We start from the raw sequence: 17,428 nt of genomic DNA on the forward strand, positions 1-17,428 counted from the left end.
TTTATAATAGGTATATTTAGTTTTTTAATAATAAAAAATTGTATGCTTGCATGCTTGCATGTAACAAAATTTATATTAAATATTATTTATTTTGTTTTTTTATGTTTAATATATTTGGACCAAAATATTTGTTAGGGTTAGGGCCTTGGGCTGAATCTGTAGGGTTTAGTTTCTGTAGTGCGTAGGCGACAATGTGTAGGGTAGTGTAATTAGGGTTTCTAATGCAGGGCTGAGGATTTATGTAGGTTTTCAATTTTATGAATAATTTGACCAAAAAAACTACATGTTCTTCATGATGTACAGATCATGGTTAGAACAAGAAGATCAGATCTTTCCTTAGCTACTAGGGTAATAGGAAGAGGTAGACACGATAAGCATCATGCAGATGATGTTCACCGGCGTAGGCCGACCGCATCTGCCCGTAGGCAACGAGTACATGTTGCTAGGGCTGAGGATGTTCCTCAGGTGACTGAGGATATTCCTCATGTGACTGAGCATGTTCCTCATGTGGACGAGGACATTCTGACTGCGGATGTAGATGTTGCAGACGTAGCTGCTGATGGTGCTGAGGGATCACCTGCTCAGCATGGCGAGGGATTCCCTGGTGGGCCACATGACACATCATTGCTGACATCATTTGCTGACCATGTGGCATATAGTATCTAGCATGGCGAGGTATTTTAATTCCCTGGTAGTTGATATTTTTTTATTTTTTGTTGTGTTGTTTGTGATAATGAATGTCTAATTAACTTTTATGTTGTGTTATTCAACTCAGGAACAACCTGAGTTGAAGCTGGTCTCCCACGGTAGGAAAGTTGATAAATTTGGGAGTCCAGCGCCTAAGATTGAAGGCCTTGTTGTCGGCACCGGATTAAGTCCATTGATCGATTGTTCTGTGGTCACTGGTAATCCTAGACTTATATCTGCATTTGTGGAGAGGTGGCATAGGGAGACCAACACCTTCCACCTTCCAATGGGGGAGTTGATGATCACACTGGACGATGTGGTGTGTCTCCTCCATCTTCCTATCACAGAGGCATTACACAGGTTTGAGCCTCTGGGCGTGGACGAGGCAGTCTTGTTGTTAATGGAGCTTCTAGAGGTATCCGGCGAGGAGGCTCGAGTTGAGACCATACGTGCTCATGGGGCTTACGTGCGACTGTCATGGCTCCATGAGGTGTATTAGAGTAGATGCCAGGCCCGACGTTGGATTGTAGCGGCGCGTGCTTACTGTTAACTCGTTGGCAAGTGTACCAAATTGTCACAAGTAGTAAAGTACTCGGAAGTCCGAGTGTCGAATCCATAGGGACTTTGTTTGTACTTAGATTAATGCAAATCCAATTTTTCAAGCAAGAGATAAGAAATTTAAAATAGAAGATAAAGAAAAATAATAGATAAGATAAAGAAAAGATAAAAGATTTCAAGATAAAATTAGAAGATAAAGGAAAAGATAAAATAATTAAAGATAAGATTAAAAGATAAGGAAAAAGATAAAAGATTAGAAAGATAAAAGATAAATTCAAGATAAGATGATATTAGGAACTGACTTGCCTTGTCTGCCTAGGATGTATGAGTTTATGATTTTTTCTTTACCAATTCAAGTGATTCTATCCTACCCACATATATTCATTTACGTGCCCCTGATGCCTCATGATGACAAGCCTACCTTAATTACCTATCTTCCAAATGCCTTTTGCAAAGACTCAATAACTTAGGTGCATTAAGATTAAATTCTAGATGTTTTCTAAAGCATGGGCATTGGGTTATCATTCTATGCCTAGCAATGCTAACCCTATGATTTCTTTTCTTTGATTGTTCTATTAAGTTTTACCCTCTCCTGAGTGGACTAACCCTTAAAACATATTCAAGCATTCATTCCTTACCCCTAATTAGGCTTTACCCTCTCCCGAGTGGACTAAACCCTAACAGAAAATAAAGACTGAGATACAGGATAAATAAGAAAGAAAATAGGAAAGAAAAACCTGGTATTGCATTGATAAATAGTGAAGAGTACATCATACATCATTGGCTTTTTAGACCTGCCGGGCCCTAACTAAGGGTTTAACCACTCATGGCCATTGAGGGCTTTACAATGAGAAGAGGGGTAAAAGAAAGAAAGGGAGTGAATGAAACCCCTAGGAGAGGGGGTTCTGAAGTGGGCTTTGGGCCTTTGTAGGCGTGCTTAGTGTAACACCTTGCGCTTAGTGCGTGTTGGGATGGGCCTGCTTCAGACTTTCTTCTTTTTCTTCACTTTTGTTGCCTTTTTGCTTAATGTAACTTCAGTTTTCATATCTGCAACCAAAAATTCAATTTAATTAATTTTCTAACTTTTAATCATAAATAATTGCTAAATAATTAATTTCAGACCAAAATTTGACTAATTCTCTACTATTAATTCACAATTATTTAGCAGTTATCACTTACCTCCTCCACCTGGTGGGTTGTACTCTTTTTGCTAATAAAAGTGCAACCCATGTTCATGTGGTGCATTTGGAGGGTTTTCGAGACTTGGGTCAGTCTAGGGGCTATGCCTGGGGAGTTGTCGTGCTGGTTCACATGTATGACCAGCTAAATGAAGCTTCGCAGACCCCCACACGACAGATGGGTGGGTACTTAACGCTATTACAGGTAAATGTTAAAGTTCGTAAATAGGTTTAAATTGGATAATGAATTGTAAATGTTTTTAATCTTATGCTCACTTCATTTGTGTAGTGCTGGATATATGAGTATTTTCCCAGTGTTCATCAGTGTGTCACTGATGATGGATATGCTGAGAAGACCCCACGTGCCTCCAGGTGGCTTACGATGAAGGCGCACATGAAGGGGATCAAGGGAGCGCCGTACAGGGCACGTTTAGATGCTCTGACGATCACGGACGTTTCTTGGTTGCACTGAGCACCGGGCAGTTAGGGGCTTCGAGCTTATTTCATGCTACCAGGGGCAGCTCAGATGGGGTCATGTTGTGGTCTATGTCAGACCAGAGAGGGTGGTACAACAGTTCGGGTACATGCACACCATCCCTCCGCTGCCGGTTACTAGTTTGTTGTCGTATGAGGACATAAGCGACAGGTGGATGCATTTCGGGGATCATCTAGCACCTGCGGGTGAGATTTGTGTTGTCCCCAGCCAGGTATCAGCAGACTACATGGAGTGGTTTTTTCAGATATCTCACCCTTTCGTCATGTCAACCCAGGAAGGTGATGAGCCCAGACATCCACCTGCCCCAGATGTGGATGCATACGTCGAGCCACATATCCCAGAGGTTCCAGTCCCAGCTAATCTCCCTAGACCTTCAGTGGTATTTTAATTCGATTTAGTGTTTTGTAATTTGTTTTTTTATTTAAAATTTTGTAATAACTGTGTTTTTATGACTGTCACAGGTTGCTTATGAAGGTTGTGAAGCAATCGCAAAAAGGTTGGAGCGTGTGCTCAACCTTAGGATGGTCACTGCAAGAACTGAGTTACATGAGATCATGGAAGATTGTCTGCGGATCGCTAGGGGTGACACCTCTGATGGAAGTCTTAGGGCACGACGTAGACAGCGCATAGATTAGTTTTTGATATCATGTGTATTATTTTTGTATTTGATAACATTATTGTAATTGTTACATTATTTTGGCAATACAAATTTTGTAAATTATTTGTTTCATTATTTTATTTTTCATATAGTGTTTATGACTAACCTCAAAAATTGCTGAAAATAATATCTAATTACGCCTAGAACTTAATAGCACCAAATAAAAAAAAAAGATAGGATTTGGACCCTTCAAACTAAGTCTAAGTACCCCTGTTTGCAATTTTTTTTAAATTATGTGGGAGTCGATAACAACATTTGAGGGGTGCTTTCTCTAAAGTCTGGGCGTCAAAGAACAAAAAAAAATAATATCTTGAACCGGTTCCATCGAATAATACCTCAAAAAACAAGCACAAAATCAAAAAAATTGGATTTGGACCCTTCAAACTATGTCTAAGTACCCCTGTTCGGCATTTTTTTAAAATTATGTGGGAGTCGATAACGACATTTGAGGGGCACTTTCTCCGAAGTCTGGACGTCAAAGAACACAAAGAAAAACAAATATCATGAACCGGTTCCATCGAATAGCACCTCAAAAAATAAGCACAAAATAAATAAAATAAAAAAAGATTTACACCCTTCAAACTATGTCTAAGTACTCATATTCGGAAGTTTTTAAAAATTATTTGGGAGTCGATAAAGGCATTCGAGGGGTGCTTTATCTGAAGTCTGGACGTCAAAGAACACAAAAAAAATAATATCGTGAACCGGTTCCATCGAATAGCACCTCAAAAAACAAGCACAAAATCAAAAAAATTGGATTTGGACCCTTCAAACTATGTCTAAGTACCCCGGTTTGGCATTTTTTTAAAATTATTTGGAAGTCGATAACGAAATTCAAGGGGTGCTTTCTCTGAATTCTGGACATCAAAGAACACAAAAAAAAAAAATATCGTGAACCGGTTCCATCGAATAGCATCTCAAAAAACAACCAATTCCAAATAACCACAATTAGCAAGGAACATAGGCAAACATGATAAGCATACACCACAATCATTATTCAACACTCATATCCAACAAATATTCATCATTCACATCCAACAATTACTCATCATCCATCCATGGACCCAATCAAGACTGCACAGAATGATGCATGCACCTAACTCAACACTCAGATGCAATGTGGTACGTACCAACAACAACCAAATCTCAGGAAATAGCCTAAGCGTGTCCACACGACACTCTCACTTAGGGAACTGTGCTGAGTTTGTCGAGACCACCCGGTTGTGCACATAACAGCCCCCCTCCCATAGGTGATCAGCCTGGGAGCCCAAAGGTGTTCCCTACCAGGTGACAGCCCCCTAGTACAAAGTACACTTGGCCACAGTTACTCTATTTCCTGTGTCGTATGAGCTATGATCACGGCCAAAAGTAAGTGCCAAAGACCATGGACCAATTAAAGCACCTAAGCATCCCCTCAGGAATGCTTAGATTCTCTAACCACGCTAGTTACCCACGTCTGGGCCATCCGACAAGGTCAGTGCACTCTACCCCCCATGACATACACTTCATACGACGTATGATCGTGGCCAAAAGCTAGTGCCAAAGACCCTGGAAGGTCAGTGCACAGTGCCCCCCACGATCATACACAACATCCAACGTATGAACGTGGCCAAAAGCTAGTGCCAAAGACCCTGAAAGGTCAGTGCACAGTGCCCCCCACGAACATACACAACATGAACATGCCAATGCATTTCCAACATCAATCAACAAATCGTATTTCCATGTCATTCACAACATAAATATCATCTCATCTCAATGACGTTATCAACAACAACAACAACCTCATTTCATATTCACATATTCATCAATAATAACAATTCATGTTGACATGGTCTTTATTAACAATGTCATCTCAAATCAATATCATCATAATTATCATTATCATCACATATCAATTAAAATCCTCAATAGCAACATCAACAACAATTCAAACAAACACAACAATATCATTTCCACACACACGGTCTTCAAACAACACATTTCAAACAACCAAAACAATATCATTCATCACAATACATACATACATACATACATATATATATATATATATATATATATATATATATATCGCATCCCATTAGTTAAAACGTAATTTTCTTTGAAGAAAAATCAGCACGCAACAGGGACAGGCAGATATCCTCATAGCTAGGATCCCTAACCCTAACTATGGTGTTAAAACGGTAAGTTTTATAATAAACTCCCCTTACCTATCGTGTGCTACCCCGCGGATTCCTCGTCGCGTCACTTGAAGATTCCTTTTTGTCTTTGCTCGTCGATTCCACACAAGCCTCTACCGTGCCAAAACGAAGGAGACTTAGTATGGATTTCAGAAAACAAAGCTAGTAACAGTGCTCTGGGTCAAACACCCACATCACTACATGAAAGAGCTGAGAGTATTTCGGGTTTTACAAAGGAACGTAATTTGGAAATTCCGACCACGCCAATGTGACCGGGGTTCAATGAAGGTTACGAAAATAACATGCATTTCATGAAAGAATAACGTTTACAAAGTCTCTTTCTCTAAGGTTTTTCAAAGGAAGCATAAGACATGCAATGGCGGTTCCAAAGGCAGAAAAGATGCAAAGACAAGATGAAACTAACAAGAAACAAGCATAGAACCATGGTTACCTCGAAAGAAAACGAAAGATCAGATTAGGGTTTTCGTTCTCTACCGAAACCGCAAGCCAAGTTGGAAATTCTGCTTCGGTTGAAGGGTTCCTCTCGGTGTGGGTTTTCAATGGAGAACAATGATGGTTTGTGGTGGCTAATGGTGGATGTGGGTGATGGAGAAAGTACTTGGAACTTTAGAAATGGATTTGGAAGAAAGAAAGAAGAAGAAATGGCGTTTTTCCTAAGCTACACAAAAGCAAAGGCTGAAATGCTAAAATAGGAGATGCTCTCGGGAACGGAAGCTTCTAGCACACTTCAGAGATCTTCGAAAAGATCCCAACGGTCAGATCATTGACAAGTGTCTTTTGAAGTTGCAGACCAAATTTCGAGAAGATCCAACAGTTAACAAAGGCTGGGCAGCGTTTTTACCGAGACAGCTTCATGTAGTTTTCTCTAGAAGCTTCATTAAGAGGCTTCCTCCAGAAGCTTCATTAAGAGGCTTCTAGAACACTCCAGACATCTTCTCAAAGATCCCAACGGTCAGATCATGGAAAAATATCTTGTGAAGTTGCAGACCAAATTTGGAAAAGATCCAACGGTTAACGAACACTGGGCATCGTTTTTACCGAGGCAGCTACATGTAGCTTTCTCTAGAAGCTTCATTAAGAGGCTTCCTCCAGAAGCTTCCTCGTGGCTTCTTTGAGAAGCTTTCTCGAGAGGCTTCTTTGAGAAGCTAGATTCTTATCTATCCACACCCCTCTATTAACTAAATTAACTTCCTTAAAAATAATTACGGACGAAAATAACGCAACAAATAATCAAACATCAAACATAATTACTAATAATATATATAGATATATATATCAGGGTGTTACAGGAATCCTTTTAGGTGCAACTTGCTTTATCAAATCCTTCAGTTCATCGATGGTACATCCTGAAAGAATTTCAAATTTCTTTGGATTTTTTCCTGTGAATGCGTAACCTAAAAAGTTGTTCTGGCGTGGCATGTTCCACCTCCCGTTGTAATACAAGAGCGCGTCATGAGTATGGGTCATAGTGCATTCAAGTAAGTTTAATATTTCATCTAGTGTTCTACCAATAGTGCATAACAATTCAATCGGACCAACACACGAAAATTGATCGTTACACATTAACATGGTGTTGACATCGTCATCATTTTTCAATTGCATACATTGAAAGAGAAAATAGTTACATGTCTCTTTGACTGGCTGCCGGTAGTGAATTTCATCCAAAAATACTTCGTAGGTTAGATTAAGGGTGATGTGTATTCTAGTTTTCAGCGTTGCAAAATCACAGCTGTTTGGTACTCGAATGGGCACCGGAGTGGAAGTTTGGAAGTAAACCCCACTATCATTGTGAATAATCGATCCATTTGGAAAAATGAAACCCAACCTTGAGTTGACAATCGTCTGACTGTTAGTTTCTCCTAAAAATGTCATACTTTGTGTAACAATTGGAAGAGTATGTGAAAGCAAGTTCATGTGTGATTTATTAGCGTTTTCCGATTCTCATATATATAGATGGTTCTCACCGACAGATTGGTTTACTTTTTTTAAAAAAAAATAGACACGCGTGAACATGTTTCGTGTTTATGTTTCCTACTAAACCAATATGGTGTCAAGTTGTATCGTGCATCAGAATGTGTTGTCAAGTCGGTCAATGTCGTGTCACGCTCAAACTTTAATACGCATGCATATCATTATGTGTTATCAATTATGACAACAATGTATCATACATGCGTAATTGATTTTGGTTGCACCAACTAATTATTTTCTTAACGCAACAAGTACTTAATAATTATTGATTAATGACTTACAACAAATTATATCTCATAATGAACACAATTAGATAAACAATGCATGTTTAGTCTTCATTTAGGTCGACATAGTCTTTTTTGAAGGTCATCAAGCTTGTGTACTATTGCATTCTACTAATATATGGAATTGGTCACTGCTTTGCCTAAGGATAACAATTGCTTGACCACAACAACGCTAGAGGCGATAAAGGACAACGGTCTTTCAAATAAACCTCTTGTACGTGAACAAACATTATTAACTCAAATGAACCAGGGAAGTGATTGCATAATTCTAAAAGTTAGACTAACTATCTTCAATGTACCTGAACAAAATGATTTCCAAACACGTGACCGACACATATCATGCGGTGCACAGAAGAATCAGGTGGTGGTTGACTTCTAAGAGGAAAAAATGTCATGCTTTGTTGTCGGGACAACGATACAAGGATTACATTATACCTTGATGCAATGACATATCTCATCTCTGTTATATCCATCCATTTGTCCACACTAACCTGAATCAAGCAAACATACACATCGAAGTTATTTAAAGTTTGTTCTTAAAAAAAATAACCTAAAAACATACCTTGGAAAACCCATCAACAAGTAGGGACAACCTTAATTGTTTAAATCTCTCTGTGCCACTGAAGAGGTTGATGTAGTCATGCGACCATCTGCCAAGTTCTTTAATCAATTCATTGCGCACCAAAGGCCAAGAATCTTCCCTCGTACCTATTAAAGTGGCAATGGATTGATATCCACAGTTACCGTCTGCTTTCACATCTACAACGTTGTGAATGAAACCCTGTATAAATGGCACAAATTGATCCCACATCGGGATGATCCTTGTTGGCTTTGGCGGTTCAGAAAATGATGCACTACGTTTCACTAAAGAGTTGCTTCTTTGAACAGAATGAAAAGCATCAACATACTCCCAGTAAGACGAATCATGCTTTGTGGATCTTTGGCTTCTTTTCATCGGTTTCTTCGGTGCACATTTAGTGTTGACCTTTGACGGAGGAGGGCACATAGAGTTTTGATCAGGGTCTGCAATATCTCAAAGTTTACTCTTGAGAGTTACTTTGCCACACACATCAAGTTCCTTAAATCTTTTAGATATGGTCTCAATCTCTTCCTTGATGTTGACTTCGGCCTCACATAACCCTTGATCTGAAAAGCAAAGTCTCCTCCAGAACATATGGACTGAATCCACTGGGATGCTGCCAGCAGTATACCTAGATAGCTCACATGCACAAGGAAGACCGTGCATGCTTCTCATCACACAACCACAAGAAGAGGAATCGTTGCCAAGATAACATAGACGCTCAACCTCAGCAGCAATCTCATTTAAAGTGTTCCTTGAAATCATTCCAAGAAGCCTCTTGTATAAGGTTTTTTTAAATACATGTCCAACCACATGCATACTGGTTTCGAAGGATGCTTTAATTTCAACATGCTACAGCATGATCATGTTGTTCATGGCATCCCAAACACTACACAGGTCTCCAAGGCTATTTTGTAATACTCCTTTTAGAGCCCAATGAGCAGATTCAACCCTACATTTAAAATACACAACAAACATTACAAATATACAACAATTAAATACAATTTATTAATAACCCTTACTAGAAAAAATAACATTTTAATACCTGTTTGTTGTTGTGTTACCTAGGTGCATGACCTTATTCGTCCAGGCTGTAATAAATTTTTCCTTGTGTGGGATAATTCATGTTTCCTTAACATAGTCAACGAACATTGGTCAAGGTGAACAATCAATTTGAAACCTTTGAAGGCACTCAGCAAACTACTGTTCGGACGGACAATCAACCAAAGTACCCCAATTATACATCACATACTCCCAGGCATTTTTTTGACCGATTAAAGATTTGCACTTGGCCTTGACATTCTTGTCGATGTGAAACCTGCACAACAAGTTTGTACACTCCGGGAACATAGTTTTCACTGCATTCATTAGTGCTAGGTCTCTGTCAGTGACAATAACAACAAGGAGGCGATCGTTTCTTAAAAAATAGACCTTGAAACCGTTCCAAAGCCCATACAATATTATTAACACGTTCACCCTCCAGATATGCAAACCCAGCCAAGAATCTCATCCTCGTTGGTGCCACCCCAACAAATTCAAGTAGTGGGAGTCTGTACCTGTTTGTTTTGTAGGTATTGTCTATAAAAAACATCAGATGACATGCATTGCATAACTTTACTGCATCTGGGTGACACCAAAACAGATCACGCACCACAACTTTATCCTTCAATCTATGCCAATGAATGTATTAATCACGTTCAAGAAGCTTCATTAGATGTTCCATTTCAGTATCAGCTCCTCTAATGGAAGAACGATATGCACTTCTTGCATTGTAAATTTGTTTGATTGTGGTGCAACTGTTGGCATTGTGCTCCTTCAACGTTAGCAGGATGTTTTTTGGTTTCACCATAGACTTTGTCATCTCAACAATAATTTTCTTTTCATCCTTGGTCAATCGTCCAGCGTATGGATGTCCAACTAAGGACTTGGCCAATTCATGATTGTGAATCCCACAGATCAACTTCACCGTCCAACCTTCCCCTCCATGCACTGGTTTCTCACTGATTTCCTACTCCCAGTGTCTCTTCTAACAAATTCTTTATTCCTACACTTGTACAGACCGCTCATTTCACATCCAATTAATACAAATGAATTTCTTTCTCTACTACCAATATCTGTGTTAGACCTCATAATCACTACAACAAATCCGTTTTCATGGGCAACTGTTTGAGCCCACTGCAAAACATCATCTCGGGTACCAAAGACCTACAACCCAACCCCGACATATTAATTTTTATGCAAAACACATTCAACCAAATGACTCAAACTAATGAACATGATTACCTGACAAGTATTAAAAGCATCCGAACAATCAACATGTGGTTGATTCACACCACATTCTTCTTCATTTTCATAATCCATATGAACTTCTTGTGACATCGTATTGTCATACATCCATTGATCTTTGTCCATCTTAATGACATATTAATAAATTATGCATCATACACAAGTACATACAAATTACCATATTAGCAACACTAAAAGTTGACTAAATAATAACTACACACATATTAACAACTAATACAATTACATTCAAAATTTAAAACTAAATTATTTACTTAAACTAAATATTTTGTATTTCTAAAACACAATAATATTAAATTTTACGAAACATCTAATTTCACAAAAAATTACTTCAAACAAATAAATATTTTGCACCGTAATTAACAATAAAAATATATAACACTATAACTAACAACTAATTAAGCATTTTACTACTAAAACAAAATACAATTATTTTACTTAAATTATTTAATATTATACCTAAATTATTATACCTAATTAAACCAATTATTCACAATTTCATAAATATGAAATACAAAAATTATAAATTTTAATATTCATATTTATGAATTTTTTCACAAATTTTAAAAAAAAATTAAACAATAAAGCTTACGGAAGAACTTCTTCCGTAAGAAGCTTCTGTAAGCTTCTTACAGGAAAACTTCTTTCGTAAGCTTTTTACGGAATAACTTCTTCCGTAACAAGTCTTTTACGGTTACGGAAGAACTTCTTCCGTAAAAAATTTACTAAAGAAGAACTTCTTCCATATGTAATAGATCTACACAAAAAAAAAAACGGTAAAATGCATACCTCCGACGAAATAAAAATAGCAATAATGACAGCAACCGCCAATATTTAACTTTCACCGAACGGCTACCTCGAAAAAACTTGCAAAAATCACCCACAACGGCACAAACTGGACGACAGTGAAAGAAAGAAACCATAAAACCGTAAAAAATTACACAGGCATCGTAAAATTAAAGAAAAACAAGACAGGGACAAAATTGACATTTTATAAAAGTGTTGGGTGCACCTAGCAACTCCCATAACTAAAACCACAGTTATGGCTATGGACTATGTGGATCATTTGTATTGAACTATTAAATTCCACACAGGAGTTTTTTTTTTTCTTTTCTTTTTATCTTGTACAAATTTCACACAAGAGAAATTAAATGCATTTCAATTAAAGTTTTAATTTGCCTTTCAAAAAAAAAATTAAAGTTCTAAGTTGCATTCAGCTGTTTCCGAAACGACGGATTCTTGCAATAAAAAAAAAACAAAACAAAACAAAAAACGACGGACTCTTGCTTTATGATTCGAATAAATCCTAGAATTAATTATTTGTACTCCAGGTCTGCATCATTTCTCATATTAATTGTTAAAGCTCTCGGCAAGGATGATTATCCATATTTTTTCAAATATTATTAACCATGTTCCACCGTGCTGCACTAATATAAAGCCGTGATATTTTATGTAAGGGCTGTTTGTGATGGTGGTAAGTTTTCGGATTTTGATTTGTAAATATATTTTTAAATAAAACATGTTTGATCAAAATGGAGTTTAAATAATTTTTAATTAAAATTTAAAACACTTTTACCTTTATTTTTAAAATTAGGAAGAATTATTTATAAATTTGATTTATCTTTAAAAAACCACACTCTCCTTACATTTTATAATACTCATTCGTGCTGTTATTATTATCATTGTTACTACCATCGACACTATCATCATCATCATTAGTACAACCACCGACAATTTTATCTCCACTACCAACAGCATTGCCCCCACTACCAGCATCAACACTAGAATCATCATCATTGGTATTGTCACTATCATTGTCATTGTTATCATCTTCAGGGTCACTACCATTAAAATACATCCTTAAACTAATTTTAATAGGATAAAAAAATTTCAAAATAAATTTATTTTAAAATTAAAAATTAGAGGAAAACTAAAACTAAATCATCCCAAATGTGTCCTAAGGTTTCGGATTTAGTATTGTAAATAGAAAAGAAAAACATGGTTATGAGAGAAAAGTATACTAATCTATGAAAATGAAGGATTTAGCGTTTAGTATCGTAAACGGCAAATAAAAAAAATGATCAAAATAAAACTTTCAAAAATAAAAATGACTAATATACAACTTTTAAAATTTAATGTATCAAAATAAAAATTCTAAAAACATAAAAGATCAAAATGAAACTTTTAAAACTTAATATATCAAAATAAAAAAACTAAAATATAATAAAATAAAATCAAAAATATACTTTACACTTGTAACTTGGCAATAAAAAAAGGAAAAAAATATTAATTTGGTCTTTGTGGTTACATAAACTATACTTTTTACTTCTTACACTTAAAAACCATCAACTTTTAGTATTTGTACAAGCACTATTGGATCTCTTTTGGTTCGTGCTGTTACAAAATGATAATAACATGTGTGGTTTGTGTAACGATAGGGAACTAAAAGATAGAAGTGTTGTACAAGGAGTAAGGGATGATTTTTAAGTATAGAAAATAAAAGATAAAGAATGTGCAAAGACCAAATGAGTAATCTTTTTGGAATTAAATAATTAAATTTATATTTACTAATATTAATTACTCAATTTTTTTATAACTGGGTATATAAATTTGTTTATATATTTTTACATATAATTTTAAAAAATTACTCCATCACTCACAATAAGAGAAGTATCAAATTATCTTACCTCCTTTACAAGAGGAACAAATATTTGATACTACTTCCTACTTAAAATTAAAATATAAAAGATGTGATTTCAAGTAGTTATGACTTATTAATCTTGAACATTAGTTAACAAATTTAATTTTTATTTTACTTCTATGTAAAAAACCAATCCTTTCACTAAATACATCCTTTTGTGTGAGTGCATATCTCTCCCTCACAAAGACATCGTATATCTATGGGGCACATAGTTCTACAAAACCTACAAAGAGCTATTCACTGTATTCATATTGAAATTGTACCCAAAATCACTATAGTGCTATTACGCAAGAAATAGAAATGAAATGGTGATCATCTTATTTCCTACCTTAGCAGGCATACCTACACAGCAAAAATTACCCTTTCACTCCTAGAAACTCTCAGAGACAAATCCACTTTATCTTGAAATGACATCCACTTGTCCCGAATATATTGATAGTGACACAAAATTCTGGCATATCTTGACCTTTAAATCCAAAGAGAAGAGCCCATATTTTCCAAAACGAACTCGGCTCATGATAGGAAATCTAAAGGACCATTTCACAGAAATATCCTATACTTATTGACACATACCTTCAGCAGAATAAGTATCATTGTAAAAGGAGATCGAAGGAGTGAAAAAGATGACAAAGAAAGAACAAATTCAAAGTAGAATAAAGTACTATACGAGTTTTAATAATAATCAAGCAAAAATAATGGTAACGTAGGTATTATCAGGGTTATCAAACTCGAGATTTTACGCAGATTCATGAGAGTTCTATAAATTCGACTTGTAGACTCAACTCGTAGACTCATTAGAGTCCACTTCATATAAAAATAATAATAAAATATATATAAATAATATATTAATTAAACATTTCAACGATACAATAAAGTAAAATAATAAATCATAAATTTCACAATACTTAGGGGGTATTTGATTTGGTTGTTTTCTATTTTCATTTTTACTGGAAATAGAAAATGGTGATAGAAATGTGTTTGGTTGGATTTCTGTTTTCATTTTCAATAAAAATATTTTTTTCAAACGAACAAAAAATTGAAAATAATAAAATCTCGTTTTCAGTGTTTTCAATTGAAACCAGGAACCTCATTTTGGGTAAAATAAAAACACGGTGGCAAGGAATGTAATTTTAAGCAAATCTAAAAATACATTTTCTTTTGAAAACACATTTTCAGTGTTTTTATTTTTTGAAAGCAGAAAATAAGAAGTCAAACCAAACATGTTTTCAGAATTCTAATCTTTTGAAAATGAACAGTTTTCAGAAAATAAAAACAGGAAACAAAAACAGAAAATGAAAATGCAAACTAAACACACCTTTAAATAACCAAATCTAGTAACACTTCACTACTAGATAATAATCTGCAGATGTTATAGTAGTAGTAGATCATTTCTATCAAGAGTTTGATGTTATTAGAGAACAAGAGTTTGATGTTATTAAAGGTGAAATTTTTTTTATTCGAGAACAACACTAAATGAAAGTATGTTGAACACTAAACAAACAGAAAACAACCCCAAATGACTTACATTTTGGTCTAATTTTTTTAACTTGCTGACTCGTTGACTCAGTGGTAAACTCGAGAGTCTACTGAGTTTACTTAGAGTTTATTGAGTCTACCCAAAGTATACTAAAAAGAGAGTTTACACACGAATCAACTCACAGAAAATAAGTGAACTCATAAAATCGTAAGAGTTAGCGAGTTAACCAAAAGTTTGATAACCATGGGTAGTATCAATTGTCATTATATTTGAAAAGAGAAACAAATAAATTGAGTCAACCATCACCAACATCAATAAAATCTTATCCTATCATGTGAGATGGGCTACATGATACCATGGTTAAAATCAAAGTTTTAAAATTGAGCCAACCGAAAGGACATTATTTAATGTGATTGTCTCCCCCAAGAATCTAATTAAGTTGACATGAGGGGAGAAGAGGAGGCCAAGCAAGCCACCATGATTTAGATTCCTTCAGATAAAAATTCTCCAAAGTTCACTAGCCCCACACAAGCTTTGTGAGGTCCACAATAAAAGTGGAGCTCCAATCAATGCTACCTCTCAAGTAAGATTTGCTCTTTCTTCCTCTATAAATACTGGATCATGGTTCAGTGCTTGGAAGCATAGCAGCATCATACAAAGCATTGAATTCAAAAACTAAGTTCATTTCTTGTGCTTTGCTTTATTCCTCAAAACCAAACATGTCGAACACATGCGGCAACTGTGACTGCGCTGACAAGACTAACTGCACGTAAGTGCTTCATTTGTTTTCTGCATTTGTGTGTAAAGCAAGATTTACATATATATATATATATATGTAGTTCATGTTACAATTAGTCAATTACCATATTTGATCTCTAAAGGATTAATCTGTATAGGACATATATTATGCATACAGTAGACTGAGGTCTGATGTATAGCTTGCATGATACATATAAAGGCTGTTTTACTTATATCCTTACATACTATGCCATGCAGCAAGGGAAACAGCTATGGTGTTATAGTAGAGACTGAGAAGAGGTAAAAGTTCACTTTTTGTATCCATTGTATTAGGTTTTGAATACTTTAGAGCCGTTTGATTTGAGAAACATTTTTTGTTTTCGTTTTCTATTTCAAATTTGTATAGGAAAAGTGGAAAAGAATTGTTTTCAATATTTTCTATACAAACTTCTAAACACAGAACACATTAACAGGTGGCATTTTTTTTTAAAATGAAAACAGGACAAGTTTTCTCAAACTAAACACCCTCTATGGTTTCTATACATTCCAGGACCCATAATGAAAATCTCATAGTGATTCTATCTCGCTCAAACAGGATTATCTCTATCCTCCGATAGATGACACATGTGATTTATATAAAAAAAGACTCAAATGTAATTTTGATTTTCTTATTTTGTTTAATCCGTAATTTTGGTCTTTTCATTTTAAAATAAACATTTAATCTTTTAAAAAATTCACAATTTTAGTTCTTATATTTTAAAATAAAGACATTTGATTCTTTTATTTTAGAAAATTCACAATTTTGATTCTCATATTTTAAAAAATTAATGATTTCGATGCAATCTTCAATTTTATTTACGTTTTATTTTATTTATTTCTTACATTATAGTTAATTAAATCATTTTTTGATGATATATTAAATTGAGAATTGGACTAAAATTAAAAAATTTGTAAAATAGAAGGTCAAATCTTTTTATTTTGAAATAGAAGATTAAAATTGCATATTCTTTAAAACAGATGTCAAATGTTTTTATTTTAAAATGGAGAGACTAAAATTATGAATTAATCAAAACCGGGGGACCAAAATTGCATTTAAGCCTAAAAAAAATGCCACAGCAAGAAATGAAAAGCCTATTATAACTGTGTTCTCTTTTCCATTTCTTTTCCTCCCCAGCTACATCGAGACTGTTGACATGGATGTTCCAGCAGCTGAGCATGATGGGAAGTGCAAGTGTGGCACTAACTGCACTTGCACGGACTGCACTTGTGGCCATTAAGGAATATGTATGAAAATGTAATTGCCATGTGTTTGGCAATACAAATCTCCAAATAATGTAATCTTCGTATGAATAAATGTGTGCTGTTATCCTACTTCAGGGTCTGTGTAGTCATGCAGTCTGAATCATGTCCAGTTCCTGTCATAGTTATTAACAGCCATGGTTGTGGCATTCTATATATGGTTTTATAGTAGATAAATAAGTTTAACTCTCCGTTCAATAATCTCTTTTGCACAACTATATGGACACTAGCATCTACATCAGCATAATGCTTCCACATATACATAAGATGAGAATAGAAAAACTAAGACTAAAAGAATAGTG

At 35.3% G+C, this 17,428-nt stretch overlaps 2 protein-coding genes across 2 annotated transcripts; both read left to right on the top strand.

Moving 5' to 3' along the window:
• Positions 1-306: 306 nt before the first annotated feature.
• LOC102668562 (serine/threonine-protein phosphatase 7 long form homolog) lies at positions 307-3,554 on the top strand. Its single transcript, XM_006593151.1, has 6 exons — positions 307-651; positions 776-1,136; positions 2,414-2,628; positions 2,713-2,847; positions 2,939-3,298; positions 3,381-3,554. Exons 1-6 carry the CDS (start codon positions 307-309, stop codon positions 3,552-3,554), a joined length of 1,590 nt encoding a protein of 529 aa, XP_006593214.1.
• A 12,170-nt stretch (positions 3,555-15,724) lies between these two features.
• On the top strand, positions 15,725-17,341 carry LOC100305854 (uncharacterized). The gene is made up of 3 exons (NM_001364433.1): positions 15,725-15,858; positions 16,086-16,127; positions 17,002-17,341. The coding sequence occupies exons 1-3, from the start codon at positions 15,809-15,811 to the stop codon at positions 17,102-17,104; spliced, it is 195 nt and encodes a 64-aa protein (NP_001351362.1). The 5' UTR covers positions 15,725-15,808; the 3' UTR covers positions 17,105-17,341.
• Positions 17,342-17,428: the final 87 nt, after the last annotated feature.

Source organism: Glycine max, chromosome 12 (assembly GCF_000004515.6).
Source record: "Glycine max cultivar Williams 82 chromosome 12, Glycine_max_v4.0, whole genome shotgun sequence".
NCBI classification, from domain to species: Eukaryota; Viridiplantae; Streptophyta; class Magnoliopsida; order Fabales; family Fabaceae; genus Glycine; species Glycine max.